The following is a 15,320-nucleotide window of genomic DNA, read 5'->3' as shown; positions in this document are numbered from 1 at the left end:
GGAAATTGTGCCTGACGTTTAGGAAAAGCAGGTGTAAAATCGGTGGCACTGTTTTATCAGATACGCGAAGATGAAGAGTGACTAAGCAGCAACTAATCTTTATATTAAGCTAATTTTATTCAAATAACATTTCCTCACTTCTTGAAGGGTATAGTTGCAGTTCTAAAACTTTCTGCTCTTGAAGTAATATTCCACGTTTAGCAGCAGAAACACTTTCCAGACATGCAGAATACATGTGAAACCCCAGCCAGCGTGTCCATGTGGGCCTCATATGGGTTAAATGTGAGGTGCGCTTTTTTTTTTCTATTGAACTAATGACAAGAATGGCGACATTTGAACTACAGAGTAATGGGGAGATAAGATAGTTTTAATCAAGTGTGGGTCTCATTTTTGATACTAATAGAGGAGATGGCTTTTTGAGAAGGTCCTTTTTCACACTTATCAGTAAGGCATGGACAAAAAGCCTATCAGCGGTGGTCTTGACCGGTCCGAGACCGAGACAAGACCAAGAACCCATAGACTGTATAAAAGAAATGGACGTAACATCCGTGATGTCACCCATTGGTTTGTGGACTGCTGCTCGGAAGCCAATAGTTTGTAATCTAGGCAGCACCATTTTGCATCATCATTTCATCAAAATTTCAGGTGCATGCTGGGAAAAATAAAAACACGGATTCTACTTATATGGGCATGAGGCGGAGTCATGGGCGGAGTGGGGAGGTTGCTATGGTTGCGAGGGCTGGATCTTGAGGACATTGGTCAATCAACCTGTCAATCAGGACGTAGCCACGCCCTAATGCATACCCTGCTTTATCGTCACATATAAAATCAGGGAGGCCAAAATGTCCCAAATGAACATCATACTGCATTGAAGAAGGCTTTAAACTAGCGATTGAGACCATAAACACATTTTGAAAACGTTTACTGAGGTTAGAAATCAAGTGAGAAGTTGGTGAATTCTCCATTGACTTGTATAGAGACGGTCGCCCCCTGGTGGCCTTTTGATAGAATGCAGTTCTAAGTTACTCCAGCGTTGGCCTCATTTCAGAGGACCAGAACTCCCCGCCTGCAAGAATGTCAAAAAATGGGTACTACAACACTACTTATGGATCCCACATGGACATACTGGCTGGGAATAGACCTACTACCTACTTGCTCTGCTTCTGTCCAACATCAAAACACCAGCAAACCCAAGAAAGACAGATAATCCAAATGATCCGCACCCCCGCCCCCCTCCCCTCCCCTCCCCTCCCCTCCCTCCTTCTCAGTGGACCAACCTACAGCATTGCAACTCCCAGTAACACTTGATACGAGGCCTCTTAGCTACGAGCCTGGCTTGCATCAGATGTGCACAGGAGCGTTTTATAGTAGCTCAGAAAGGACTCTCTTACATATTGTATGTCAGTCGTCAGCGATCGGGTTCAAACGTGGGTCGCTATTTATTTTGAGGCCAATGTTTTACAGGCGCAGAGAAAAACAGAACCCAATATATCCAAATATATTTTAATTCATTCAAGATTAAAACGGAGTCTTTGGGTTGTGTCTCAGGGCAGATATCAATTTCCATTCGTAAGTGACGGCAAATAGATTCTGATTTAGAAAAAACATGAATACAGAGTAGAAATATAATCGACACCATCTCCTCTCTCCATTTCCTCTGTCCTTCTTTCCTTACTTCCTCCCTTCCTCTTTTCCTTTCTCCCTCCCTCTCTCCCTCCTACCTTCCTTCCTTCCTTCCTTCCTTATTTCCTCCTTTCTACCTTCCTTCCTTCTTTCCTCCGTCCTTCCTTCCTTCCTCCCTTTCCTCCCTTCCCTCCTTCCTCCCTCCCTTCCTTCCCTCCTTCCTCCCTCCTTTCCTTCCTTCTTCTTCCTTTACTTCCTTCTTCTTCCCTTCCTTCCTTTCTGCTTCCCTCCTACCTTCCTTCCTTCCTTATTTCCTCCGTCCTTCCTTCCTTCCTTCCTCCTTTCCTTTCCTCCTTCCTTCCTCTCTCCTTTCCTTTTCCTCTTTCCTTTCCTTTCCTTCCTTCTTCCTCCTTTCCTTCCTTCTTCCTCCCTTCCTCTAGTGCTGTTACGGCCATGTTCTACCTATGTTACCTATCTATCTATCTAAGAGGTTAACAGCTCATATTTATTGGGTTTTACATAGACAGTAGACGTATGAAGAATAATGTCGAAGCTTTTATATAATCTATGAAAACTTTTCGTAATAGAGGCAACTAGTTTTTGTTTGGGGGGGCCAGATTTTGCCACTACTTGCCTACCAATGCAGTAAGTCACAGCTGCTACCATTGATCACCCTCTCTTGCGGTTTTCTCTCCACCTGCTATCTTCTTATTGCAACACTTCTTCTCAAACTTGACACCTTTTCTTTGCTGTTTGTAAAAAAAAAAAAATCTTCCTTGAACAAAACGAGGAAAGCAAAAGCAGTCCTCATTTGTTCTCAGACTTTCTGCACAATACGCTCCATTTGGATCTAAATGTTTCCTTCTTTCTTCCTCTCTTCCTTCCTTTCTGCCTCCCTCTCTCCCTCCTACCTACCTTCCTTCCTTCCTTATTTCCTCCGTCCTTCCTTCCTTCCTTCCTTCCTTTCTCCCTCCTTTCCTTCCTTCTTCCTCCCTTCCTTCCTTTCTGCCTCCCTCTCTCCCTCCTACCTTCCTTCTTTCCTTTCCTTTCCTTTCATTTCCTTTCCTTCCTTCCTTCCTTCCTTCCTTCCTTCCTTTCTGCCTCCCTCTCTCCCTCCTACCTACCTTCCTTCCTTCCTTATTTCCTCCGTCCGTCCTTCCTTCCTTCCTTCCTTCCTTCCTTCCTTTCTCCCTCCTTTCCTTCCTTCTTCCTCCCTTCCTCTAGTGCTGTTACGGCCATGTTCTACCTGTGGTTTTCTCTCCACCTGCTATCTTCTTATTGCAACACTTCTTCTCAAACTTGACACCTTTTCTTTGCTGTTTGTAAAAAAAAAAAATCTTCCTCAAACAAAAAGAAAGAGAAAGCAAAAGCAGTCCTTATTTGTTCTCAGCCTTTCTGCACAATATGCTCCATTTGGATCTAAATGTTCTACCTCAAAGGGAAAAAATTGTGAATACTAAACTCAGATATGCTCTCCAGTGTGAGAGGAGATGGAAAATTCAATGTGCATAAACATTTGCTGTAGCTTGCCAAGCAGGAGGCTATTCCCAAGAAGCCCTGCTCTCATTCTGATACTGCCGAAGGGCAAAAACATAATCCTGTGCCAATGCTAGCCTGCAAACCATTCTCAATTGTGTGCTCTCGTCCTCTTTCTTCTTATGCAGTTGAGACCTGCACATAAAAGTGAACTCTGGTCTCTGGGGCGGAGAGATCAATGACACACGAAGAAGAATCTACCTTATACATATTTCATCATGGACTCCACCAGAAGCTAATCTGTGCTAATAAACATACTGACCCAGTCTGTTTTGACTGTTTTCCCTCCTTCCTTCCTTCCTTCCTTCCTTCTGTCTGTCCTTCCTTCCCCCTTCTCTCTTTCTTTCCTCCCTTCCTTCTTTCCTCTGTCCTTCTTTCCTTTCTTTCCTCCCTTCCTCTTTTCCTTTCTACCTCCCTCCCTCCTTCCTTCTTTCCTCCTTCCCTCCTACCTTCCTTCATTCCTTCTTTCCTCCATCCTTCCTTCTTTCCTCTGTCCTTCCTTCTTTCCTCTGTCCTTCTTTCCTTCCTTCCTCTTTTCCTTTCTCCCTTCCTTCTTTCCTCTGTCCTTCCTTCCTCCTTCCCTTCTTTCCTTTCCTCCTTTCCTACCTTCCTCCCTCTCTCCCTTCCTTCCTTCTTTCCTTCCTTCCATCCTTCCTTCCTCCTTTCCTACATTCCTTCCTCCTTTCCTTTCTTCTTCCTCCTTTCCATCCTTCCTTCCTCCTTTCCTACCTTCCATCCTTCCTTCCTCCTTTCCTTCCTTCTTCCTTCCCCTCTCCCTTCCTTCCTTCTTCCTCCCTTCCATCCTTCCTTCTTCCTTTCCTACATTCCTTCCTCCTTTCCTTTCTTCTTCCTCCTTTCCATCCTTCCTTCCTCCTTTCCTACCTTCCATCCTTCCTTCCTCCTTTCCTTCCTTCTTCCTTCCCCTCTCCCTTCCTTCCTTCTTCCTCCTTTCCCGCCTTGACTTGAGGACAACAGGAGGGTTAATTTAAAGCTGTCATAAACATAGTAAAACCAACAGAGACCTTTTACAGCAGAGTGCTTTTAAAATTCCTTAATCTGGATTTTGACCAAATCATGAATATGATTAGCAGTAAACCTTGATGAGGGCTCTGGTTCCTCTAACATCTGTTAGTATGTCACATAAAGTCAATAAATACACACTGCTAAACAGCTTCCTGCCTCTGTGAAACTCAACAAAATCATTACATTTCTTACAGTTATTAGACTTTTATTAATACGTCTCTTTCCTCTGGCAATGCAATAAGCTGCACTAATTAAACCACTAAACACTGAACTAGATCCTGATATCCTAAACACTTAGAGACCAAGTTTTAAACAACCAGGATCTCTACAGTTTTTAACAGAACAGGAACTATTAGATCAGGATTCCTGATACATCGATGGTGATCGAGCAGTCAATTGAAAAGGTCATGGTGGTACTGGAATGGTCGTTAAAGACCGTGTAAAGTGAATTCAGACATTTTCTTCTAAACACATTAAATAGGTCATAAATGTATTTCTAAAAAAGGTGTAAAAAGCATTTCAACCATTTAGATTTGAATTGTGGAGCTAGGCTTCACAAACTGTGTTTCAAGATTTCTGTGTTCAGGATTTAGTGATTAGCATAAACCCGCCCCTGCTGCTGTAGAGGTAGAAATACATTCAGCACACACTACTACTACTACAGTCTACAGTTAGCCAGTTAGCTGAGTTAGCCACCGAGCTAGCAGCTGAGTTAGCAGCAGAAAGCTCTCAGACGTAGCGTCCATGTTTCTGGTAGAGGTGGTGACTTTGATTGACAGGTGACACTTGGTAGGGGGCGGGGCTTCAGCGTTTGGGAGCAGAGAAAGAGGCTGATTTTTACACAACTTTGAAGCCTAATTTCATATATTTGGCGATTTTTTTAATCATTCAAATTTGGCAGGGTGGTTAACAACACACTTTTCTGTGGTATGTCAAACTCAGAACACATATTTATTCTTACTTTACACAGACTTTAAAATGTCAGTGCCTTCTCGCTATGACATCTGACTTGATTGACATTAGACGCAGCCAGTCTGCTTTGTTACATGAGGTCAACAGAACAGCTCATTTATTAAGGTCTCTCACAGCTTCTGTCATCAGTAACGTGCAGAAACCCTGAATGCAAAGCCAGCAGACGGAAAACTGTAGTGAGCTAATCTCATTCATTCATAGGAACCTAGCATACCAATTCATAACAATAGAGAAATGAGTGCAGGACCAAGTATGGAGTTGAAAACACATCGGAACAGGAAGAAGACGTTTTTTCATTATGTCTTATTAGAAGTGAGTTTTTGCCAGTCTGCCAGTCTAGTATCACTATCCCAAAATCAAACAAACGTGGAGATGCACTTTTGAACCCTTCGTTAAAAAACTAGGACAGTATCTTCCCTGCCAAACACAAAGTTGAGAAATCTAATTCAGAAGCAAAGACAGCTGTGGCTCAGGAGGTAGAGCGGCTCGTCCATTAGTCGGAAGATTGGTGAAAAACTCTTAACCTCAGATTGCTCCTGATTGCTGCGTCAACGGTGTGTGAATGTGTGTGAATGCATGATTGTGACTCCCTTCCTTCCTTTTCCTTCCTTCCTTCCTTCTTTCCGTCCTCCATCGTTTTCCTTCCTTACTTCCTCCCTTCCTCCTTCTTTCCTCCCTCCCTTCCTTCCTTTCCTTCATCCCTCCCTCCCTCCTTCCTTCCTTCCTCCCTCCCTCCTTCTTTCCTTCCTTTCTTTCCTCCCTTACTTCTTTCCTCTATCCTTCTTTCCTTCCTTCCTCCCTTCCTCTTTTCCTTTCTCCCTCCCTCCCTCCTTCCTTCCTTCCTTCCTTCCTTCCTTCCTTTCTTTCCTTCCTTCCCTTCCTTCTTTCCTTCCTTCCTTCCCTCCCTCCTTCCTACCTTCCTTCCTTCCTCCCTCCCTCCTACCTGCCTCCTTCCTTCCTTCCCTGCCTCCTTCCTCCCTTCCTTCCTTTCCTCCCTCCCTCCTCCCTTCCTTCCTTCCTTCCTTCCTTCCTTTCCTCCTGTGTGGAAGCGTCTGTTCTCTTCACAGACAGCTGGGTCTTGTGTATCTACAGCCGGTTAAATGTAACCAAACCCAGCGATGTCAGATAGCCGAGTAGGGAAACGTTCTGGCTCCAGCTGGAGATCAGGGAGTTTCTCTGCTTGGCTCAACACGCACAAAACAAACTACTTGCTAGATTTGGCATTTTAACCGATCCAAAGTCCAACATGTTGAATGAACTTAACCTTCCTGTCGTCCTCCCGGGTCAAACTGACCCCGCCTGTTTTGACTGTTCCCTCTTTCCTTCCTTCCTTTTTTCCTCTGTCCTTCTTTCCTTCCTTTTGTCTGTCCATCCTCCCTCCTTCTCTCTTTCTTTCCTCTCCCCTACCTTCCTTCTTTCCTCTGTCCTTCTTTCCTTCCTTTTGTCTGTCCATCCTCCCTCCTTCTCTCTTTCTTTCCTCTCCCCTATCTTCCTCCCTTCCTTCTTTCCTCTGTCCTTCTTTCCTTCCTTCCTCCCTTCCTTCCTTCATTCTTTCCTTTCCTCCTTTCCTACCTTCTCTCCTTCCTTCTTTCCTTTCTCCCTCCCTTCCTTCCTTCCTTTCTCCCTCCCTTCCTTCCTCTTTTCCTTTCTACACCCCTCCCTCCTTCCTTCTTTCTTCTCTCCCTCCTTCATTCAGCTGCCACGAAAACACGAAACTGCAGTCGACATGATCTGCTGGGTTAATGCTTTTAATCGAAACCAACGACCACATGTTGTCTTCAAATCTGCAGCGCCACGATTTGACCAACTTCCAAAAAACATCACATCTGATCTCGAGAAGCAAGAAGTAAGTTGACAGCAACACGCTACTCAGAGCAGATTGAAAATGTCCGGCCAGACTTTTAACAAACGCTTTCAAGACTTCGCATGTGTTGTCCATCTGGAGAAGACACTGATGTTGATTCCACCCCCGAAAAAAAAAAAATCACAACAGTGTTTGATATGAACTCATCCCTGCTGGAGGATGAGCTCTTGTCACTGCAGGCTGAAGCTTCATTTGAAGTCACTGGACAGTTTTTGAACTTACTCACGCAGGGAAGATGATCCGAGCATGAGGGAATCTGCTACCTCACTGACTGCATTTTTCGGCTCGGCTTATTTATGTGAGTCAGCCTTTTTTCCACATGAAGATTATTAAGTCATAATTACCTTTTCCACCATGACTGATTATCATTTGGAGGCCTGCTTGAGTCTATGAAGCTACCAGCAGCTACTATCCCAATTATTATGCAAACCCTGGATGAGTCAGTGCAAGCTGTCAGGATAAAGTACCGACCCTAAATCTATCTGTTAGGACCCTGAGAGTGTTTAGGGGGTGAGGGTATTGAGCTGTGCAATATATACATAAATGGGTCAATGGTGTTTGGGAGGAGGGAGGGAAAAAGGAAGGAGGGAGGGAGGGAGAAAGGAAGGGAGGAAGGAAGGAAAGAAAGACAGGAAAGAAGGAAGGGTGGAAGGAAAGGAAGGAAGAAAGGAAGGAGGGAAGGAAAAAGCAAGGAGGGAGGAAGAAAGGAAAAGAGGAAGGAAGGAAGGAAGGAAGGAAGGAAGGAAGGAAGGAGGAAGGGAGGGAAGAAGGAACAGTTAAAACAGACGGGGTCAATTTGACCCGGGAGGACGACATGTGCTACTGGGAGCAGTCTAGTCAAGTGGCTGCTGCTGCTGAAGATGTTCAATTTCAACTTCTATAACTTTCTCTCTCTATTTCATCTGACTCACTCCTGCTGTCCTCGAGTCAAGGAAGGAAGGGAGGAAGAAGGAAGGAAAGGAGGGAGGGAGGAAAGGAAAGAAGGAAAGGAGGGAGGGAGAAAGGAAGGGAGGAAGGAAGGAAAGAAAGACAGGAAAGAAGGAAGGGTGGAAGGAAAGGAACTTCAATTTCAACTTCTATAACTTTCTCTCTCTCCATTTCATCTGACTCACTCCTGTTGTCCTCGAGTCAAGGAAGGAAGGGAGGAAGAAGGAAGGAAAGGAGGGAGGGAGGAAAGGAAAGAAGGAAGGGAAGGTAGGAAGGAAAGGAAGGAAGGGCAGAGGTAATAAGGAAGGAAGGAAGGAAGGAAGGTAGGAAGGTAGGAGGAAGGGAGGGAGGGAGGGAGAAAGGAAGGGAGGGAGGGAGGGAGAAAGGAAGGGAGGAAGGAAGGAAAGAAAGACAGGAAAGAAGCAAGGGTGGAAGGAAAGGAAGGAGGGAAGGAAAGAAGGAAGGAGGAAGGAAGAAAGGAAAAGAGGAAGGGAGGAAAGTAGGAAGGAAGGAAGGAAGGAAGGAAGGAAGGAAGGAAGGAAGGAACGAATGAAGGAATGAAGGGAGGAAGAAAGGGGGATGGAAACTAACAGGTGCTACTGGGATTTATTCACCCAGTCAAGTCAAGTGGTTGCTGCTGCTGAAGATGATGATGAAGATGATGATGATGATGAAGATGATGAAGATGAAGCCCGATCTCAAACTTACCATGTTCAATTTCAACTTCTATAACTTTCTCTCTCTCTATTTCATCTGACTCACTCCTGTTGTCCTTGAGTCAAGGAAGGAAGGAAGGGAGGAAGAAGGAAGGAAAAGAGGGAGGGAGGAAAGGAAAGAAGGAAGGGAAGGTAGGAAGGAAAGGAAGGAAGGGCAGAGGTAATAAGGAAGGAAGGAAGGAAGGAAGGTAGGAAGGTAGGAGGAAGGGAGGGAGGGAGGGAGAAAGGAAGGGAGGGAGGGAGGGAGAAAGGAAGGGAGGAAGGAAGGAAAGAAAGACAGGAAAGAAGCAAGGGTGGAAGGAAAGGAAGGAGGGAAGGAAAGAAGGAAGGAGGAAGGAAGAAAGGAAAAGAGGAAGGGAGGAAAGTAGGAAGGAAGGAAGGAAGGAAGGAAGGAAGGAAGGAAGGAAGGAACGAATGAAGGAATGAAGGGAGGAAGAAAGGGGGATGGAAACTAACAGGTGCTACTGGGATTTATTCACCCAGTCAAGTCAAGTGGTTGCTGCTGCTGAAGATGATGATGAAGATGATGATGATGATGAAGATGATGAAGATGAAGCCCGATCTCAAACTTACCATGTTCAATTTCAACTTCTATAACTTTCTCTCTCTCTATTTCATCTGACTCACTCCTGTTGTCCTTGAGTCAAGGAAGGAAGGAAGGGAGGAAGAAGGAAGGAAAAGAGGGAGGGAGGAAAGGAAAGAAGGAAGGGAAGGTAGGAAGGAAAGGAAGGAAGGGCAGAGGTAATAAGGAAGGAAGGAAGGAAGGAAGGTAGGAAGGTAGGAGGAAAGGAAGGGAGGAAGGAAGGGAGGGAGGGAGGGAGAAAGGAAGGGAGGAAGGAAGGGAAGAAAGACAGGAAAGAAGGAAGGGTGGAAGGAAAGGAAGGAAGAAAGGAAGGAAGGAAGAAAGGAAAAGAGGAAGGGAGGAAAGTAGGAAGGAAGGAAGGAAGGAAGGAAGGAACGAAGGAATGAAGGGAGGAAGAAAGGTGGATGGTAACTAACAGGTGCTACTGGGATTTATTCACCCAGTCTAGTGAAGTGGCTGCTGCTGCTGAAGATGATGATGATGAAGATGATGAAGATGAAGCCCAATCTCAAACTTACCATGTTCAATTTCAACTTCTATAACTTTCTCTCTCTCTATTTCATCCGACTCACTTGTTTTATTTATGTTCTACATCTTAATATTTCTCTCACTGAACCATCAGAGGCCTCTTTTTCTTTCTTTTTTTAACTTTTTTTTTTTCATCTCGGTTTCAGGGGAGGGTTACTAAATAAAAGAACATAAGAAAAGTGGCGACTTGACAGTTTGACAGTCCGCTCCCCCGCCTCCTATTCCCGACCCCCTGCCTACTGTACATCTCACTCTCCTTCTCCTACAACTTTCAAACGCAGACTTTGTCATTTGTTGCTTGTTTGACTGCTTGTGTCTGTCGAAATCAGCCTCGCGTCGCTCGTACAATGTGCGAACAGGAAGATGAAAGAGAGATGAACGAGTCAGGAGGAGAGAAAAAGATAGAAGAAGAAATTTTAAAAAAAGTGACAGGCAGCATGTGATGTTGAGTTGCTGTACTGTACTTTACCTCTGAGCGGTGATTTCATGGCAGCCTCCACCATGCCTACAAGCAGCTGGAGACTTTTGGGGTCTTGGGCGAGGCCGGAGGCGAATGCTGCCAGGGCGTCGGCATGACGACCGAGGTACTGCAGGGCAACCCCCTGGCGAAAGTAGGCCTGTGTTGACATAAGAAGAAGAAGAAGAAGAAGAAGAATACATTGTCAGTTTAAGGGTTCATGCTCTTGACATTGATTCAACACACGACGTCTGAAATGATGTAACTGCAGTTGTTTATTTTTAAGTGTTAAGGAAAGGAAGGAAGGAGGGAAGGAAGAAAGGAAGGAAAGGAGGAAGGAAGGGAGAAAGGAAAAGGAAGGAAGGAAGGAAGGATGGAGGAAAGAAGGAAGGAAGGACAGAGGAAAGAAGGAAGGAAGGTAGGAGGGAAGGAGGAAAGACAGAAGGAGGGAGAAAGGAAAGGATGGAAGGGAGGAAAGAGAGAAGGAGGGAGGGAGGAAGAACAGACGGAAGGAAGGAAGGAAGGAAGGAAGGAAGGAAGGAAGGAAGGAAGGAAGGAAGGAAGGAAGGGAGGAAGGAATCAAGGACGGAAGGAAGGAAGGAAGGAAGGGTCGAAACAGACAGGGTCAATTTGACCCGGGAGACAACAGGTTAAAGGTGAGCTATCGCCATGACGATGTGTGCAAAAACCACACAAACACAAAAAGTTTGGACAATGTGACTGATGCAGAAGAAGAAGGAGAAGAAGAAGAAGAAGAAAGTTGAGTGTCTATCCTTAATGTTTCTTTATAATCTGTCCAAACTGCAGCGTGAAAGCTCTGGAAAAAGTAAGTAAGTGGTGTAATTGTGGTGTAATGATCATAATTCCCAAAGTTAACAACGGACTTTCACACTCAATAGTAAAAAATTGGATAGATGGGTACAGTACAGGGGAGGAAGGAGGCCATTAAAGGAGATTAAACAAAACCCTCCTCTCACATTCAATAGTAGAATTAGAAACTATTGGAGCTGAATCCTACAAAAAGGAAAATGAATGAAAGGTGTTTTTGCTGCTGAATCCTTATAATTAGGATTCATCATCTGGGGGGCTAACATTTCACTGTAATTCAGATGGGTTCACAGTTTTTGAAGCAACAACAATCATTCCTCCTGTTCATACTGACCATTAGTAGATCCATTCATAATGCACTTACAATGGAAGTGATGGAGGACTAAATCCACAGTCCTCCTTCTGTGCAAAAGAAATGATTGAAGCTTCAGCCGTCAAAATGAGTCAAATCTTCATCTTCTATGTTTCAACGTTACAGTGTTTTTAGTAGCAAAGTCTTTTTGTTACTATACTTCCACCACAGCTCAGCAGGGGGACACAATCCACTGAGACACAAAAAGGGAATTTTTGACTAAAAAGACTAAGTAAATTGGAAGATATCCAATTTATTTAATTAACTCAGACTGCTGAAGTTTCATATTATCGTCACATAAAAACACATTTTTTGTTCTGTGGATTTAGTCCTGAGTTTGACATACCACAGAAAAGTGTGTTGTTAACCACCCTGCCAAATTTGAATGATTAAAAAAATCGTCAAATATATGAAATTAGGCTTCAAAGTTGTGTAAAAATCAGCCTCTTTCTCTGCTACCAAACGCTGTGGGCGTGGCCGCCGAGTCCGCTGAAGCCCCGCCCCCTACCAAGTGTCACCTGTCAATCAAAGTCACCACCTCTACCAGAAACATGGACGCTACGTATGAGAGCTTTCTGCAGCTAACTCAGCTGCTAGCTCGGTGGCTAACTCAGCGGCTAGCTCAGCTTCCTTCCTTCCTCCCTTCCTTCCTTCCCTCCTTTCCTCCTTCCTTCCCTCCTTTCCTCCCTTTCTTCCTTCCTCCCTCCCTCCCTTCCCTCCTTTCCTCCCTTTCTTCCTTCCTTCCTTGACTCGAGGACAACAGGAAGGTTAAGCACTTAAAAAGTTTAGTAGCATCCACATCATTGACGTAATTAAAAGGCGATGGAGGTTGAAGGCGAGGTGAGAGCAGCCTTCCTTCCTTCCTCCCTCCCTTCTTTCCTCCCTTCCTCCAGCATCAAACACAAACAGCTCTCACTTCATTACGACCTGTCGCACATTTCCCAGCGAGCTCAGACCATGAATCCTGACACACAGAACATCGCCGAGCTGACTGTAACTTAATTGTGTCGTCCACCTCTCTCTCTCTCTCTCTCTCTCTCTCTCTCTCTCTCCTTCGTTCCTCCTTCTTTTTCTCTCTCATTTATCATCCTGCCCTCCTTCCTTCCCATTTAAACCCTAATCTGTCATGACAGTGAGTGAATGAAGACAAAGAGGAGAGGAATTAGATTACATGGCAGCTCCTGTCCCGCCTGACACTTTTCTTGCACCCACACGGTCTTTTGTCCCCCCGTTCCTCGTCTTCAGACAGCAATGGGGGGGTTTGGGGGAGGGGGGGGGGGTCACGTGTAATCTAATGCATTAAGCTTTCAGAGCTCGGCGTGTCCCGGTGTCACAGCAGAGTGTGAGCAGGGCGAGGTGTCGTTTCACTGTTGATTAACACAAAGTGGGATAAATGGTTGGTAATTACAGCCTGAAAACAGCGGGTCCCAACTGGTGGGTCGCAGGCCAAAGGTGGACCGTGGGTCACGAGCTTGGGTCGACTCAGAGTTAAAACATGTGCCTTTAGATTGTAGAGAATTACTGGAAGAGCAATTTTATCATGTTACATATCAGAGATAAAATAAACCAGAGCTACAACTAAGAATTATTTTACTTAATGATTAATCTGAGCTGTAAAGGTAAAGGTACCAGTTGTAATGATTTAATGCTTTTCTTTGTCATCAGTGATAGTAAACTGATTATATTTGGGTTTGAGACTATTGGTCCGACAAAATAATATGTATGATGATGTCATCTCAAAGGCATTTTCTACTATTTTCTGATATTTTATCGTTAAATCAGTCATATGTTGCATCACAAATATTCAAAAATGACCATCACATAGAGCGGAGAGAGGGGGACACCTTCCAATGGCCAAATATATTCAGTTTATATAAATGTAAAACTAAGAAAAGAAACATTATTACACCTCAGAACCTCAAACTATGTATTTTCTGCTTGAAAAATCACTTTTAATTGATTAATCGATCATTAAAATATGATTTGTTGTATGAAGACTCCACCAAACAAGCATGATTTGACTGATATTTCACAGACATAATGAATCAATCAATGAGAATAATCATCAGGTACAGTCCTACACTGGATTATATTCTTTATTAATGTGGGAAACAGTCCAAAAGCCAAATATATTCAATTCACATGAATGTAAAACCAAGAAAAGGAAGAAATTCTTACATCTAAGAACCTTGAAAACTCATTTTTAATTGATTAATCGATTATTAAATGTGGGAAAAATCAGAAACTGACCAAAAATGACCATCACATAGATCACACCTTCTAATATCTTGTTGTGTCTGATAAAAACAGTCCAAAAGCCAAATATATTGAGTTTAATGAATGTAAGACCAAGAAAACTAATACATTCTTACATCTAAAAACCTCAAAAACTCACTTTAAATTGATGAATGGATTATTAAAGTAGTTAGACTCATATTCTGTTAGTTGACTCATTGATTAATCATTACAGCTCTAAAATAAAACCAATCAAAGTCTTTCCTGGTCTTCATAACAACAGTGTGTGTGTGTGTGTGTGTGTGTGTGTGTGTGTGTGTGTGTGTGTGTGTGTGTGTGTGTGTGTGTGTGTGTGTTTCACTGCTTGCATGAGTGAAAATGAAAGCGTGTGATTGATAAAAAAAACAAAGTATTTGGATGCAGCCGTGCGAATGACTCAGAGCTTTGACTTCCACTCTGGCAAAACTTTAAGGTACCTTTTCCAACAGTGGATAAGCGGGGGTGGGAGGGGGGGGGAGGGGGGGGAGGGGCAGGGGGAGGGGAAGGGGGGGGGGGGGTACACGGCCATTTCTATGACTTTCCAAAAACGGACAAACCAGCATTCACACAACTTCACACAGCTGTGGAGGTGAGACAAGAGTCAGAGGTTTCAGCTTCTCTCTCCAGCTCGGCTTTTTATCATTCATGACACATTTAGTCACGTGACCATCTGAGAGCAACTCTGATTGGTTTACAGGAGAGACCCTGAAAATACACCCTGTGACCCTCCTATTAACCTTCCTGTCCTCACGGGTCCCTGTGGACGTGACCCTGTCTGTTTTGACTGTTCCTTCTTTCTTTCCTCCCTTCCTTCCTTCCTTCCTTCCTTCTTCTCAATTTCCTTCTTCCCCCCTACCTTCCTCCCTCCCTTCTTTCCTCTGTCCTTCCTTTCTTCCTTCCTCTTTTCCTTTCTCCCTCCCTCCCTCCTTCCGTCTTTCCTCCCTATGTCCTACCTTCCTTTCTTCCTCTCTTCCTTCTGTCCTTTCCTTCCTCCCTCCCTCCCTCCTGTCCTTCCTCCCTCCCTCCTTCCTTCCTTCTTCCTCCCTCCCTTCCTTGACTCCAGGACAACAGGAGGGTTAAATAAAATCCCATCTCCTCCTCTCCTCTCCTCTCCTCTCCTCTCCTCTCTCTCCTCTCTCTCTATGATTGTCAGCTTTTCACTTCATCTTCGAGTTGAGCTGAACATCTATAAACACCTCGTAAGAACCGATTCTGATCGACCATAAATCCAAATATACCCTCCTCTTTTTATTCTCCACCTCTCTCCCTTGTAAACAACATACAGCGGGAGCATTTCACTGCTTAAACGAGTGAAAATAAAAGTGTGTGATTGATAAAAAAAAATCATTATGGATGCAGTGAATCTCAGTTCAGGTAGCAGCTTCTGGTTTTCAGTCGGCATTTTAACTGGAGTAGAAAAAATGTGCCTTTCTGAATCTGCTTTATTAACCCTCCTGTTGTCCTCGAGTCAAGGAAGGGAGGGAGGAAGAAGGAAGGAAGAATGGAAGGAAGGAGGGAAGACGGAGGAGGGAGGGAGGGAGAAAGGATAAGAGGAAGGGAGGAAGGAAGGAGGGAGGGAGGGAGGAGGGGAGGGAGAAAAGGAAAGAAGGAGGAGACGGAAGGAGGGAGGGAGGGAA

At 44.4% G+C, this 15,320-nt stretch overlaps 1 protein-coding gene across 1 annotated transcript in view; it reads right to left on the bottom strand.

The window, feature by feature from the left end:
• LOC128379889 (tetratricopeptide repeat protein 28-like) overlaps window positions 1-10,401 on the bottom strand; it is a 118,699-nt gene extending 108,298 nt beyond the window's left edge. The window contains exon 1 of the mRNA XM_053339528.1: window positions 10,242-10,401. Coding sequence (XP_053195503.1) covers window positions 10,242-10,401 — 160 coding nt within the window. The remainder of the gene's footprint in view (window positions 1-10,241) is intronic.
• Between the last annotated feature and the right edge of the window lie 4,919 nt (window positions 10,402-15,320).

This window comes from Scomber japonicus, chromosome 19, assembly GCF_027409825.1.
Source record: "Scomber japonicus isolate fScoJap1 chromosome 19, fScoJap1.pri, whole genome shotgun sequence".
In the NCBI taxonomy this organism is placed as follows: Eukaryota; Metazoa; Chordata; class Actinopteri; order Scombriformes; family Scombridae; genus Scomber; species Scomber japonicus.
This window is presented reverse-complemented; position numbering and strand designations above follow the sequence as displayed.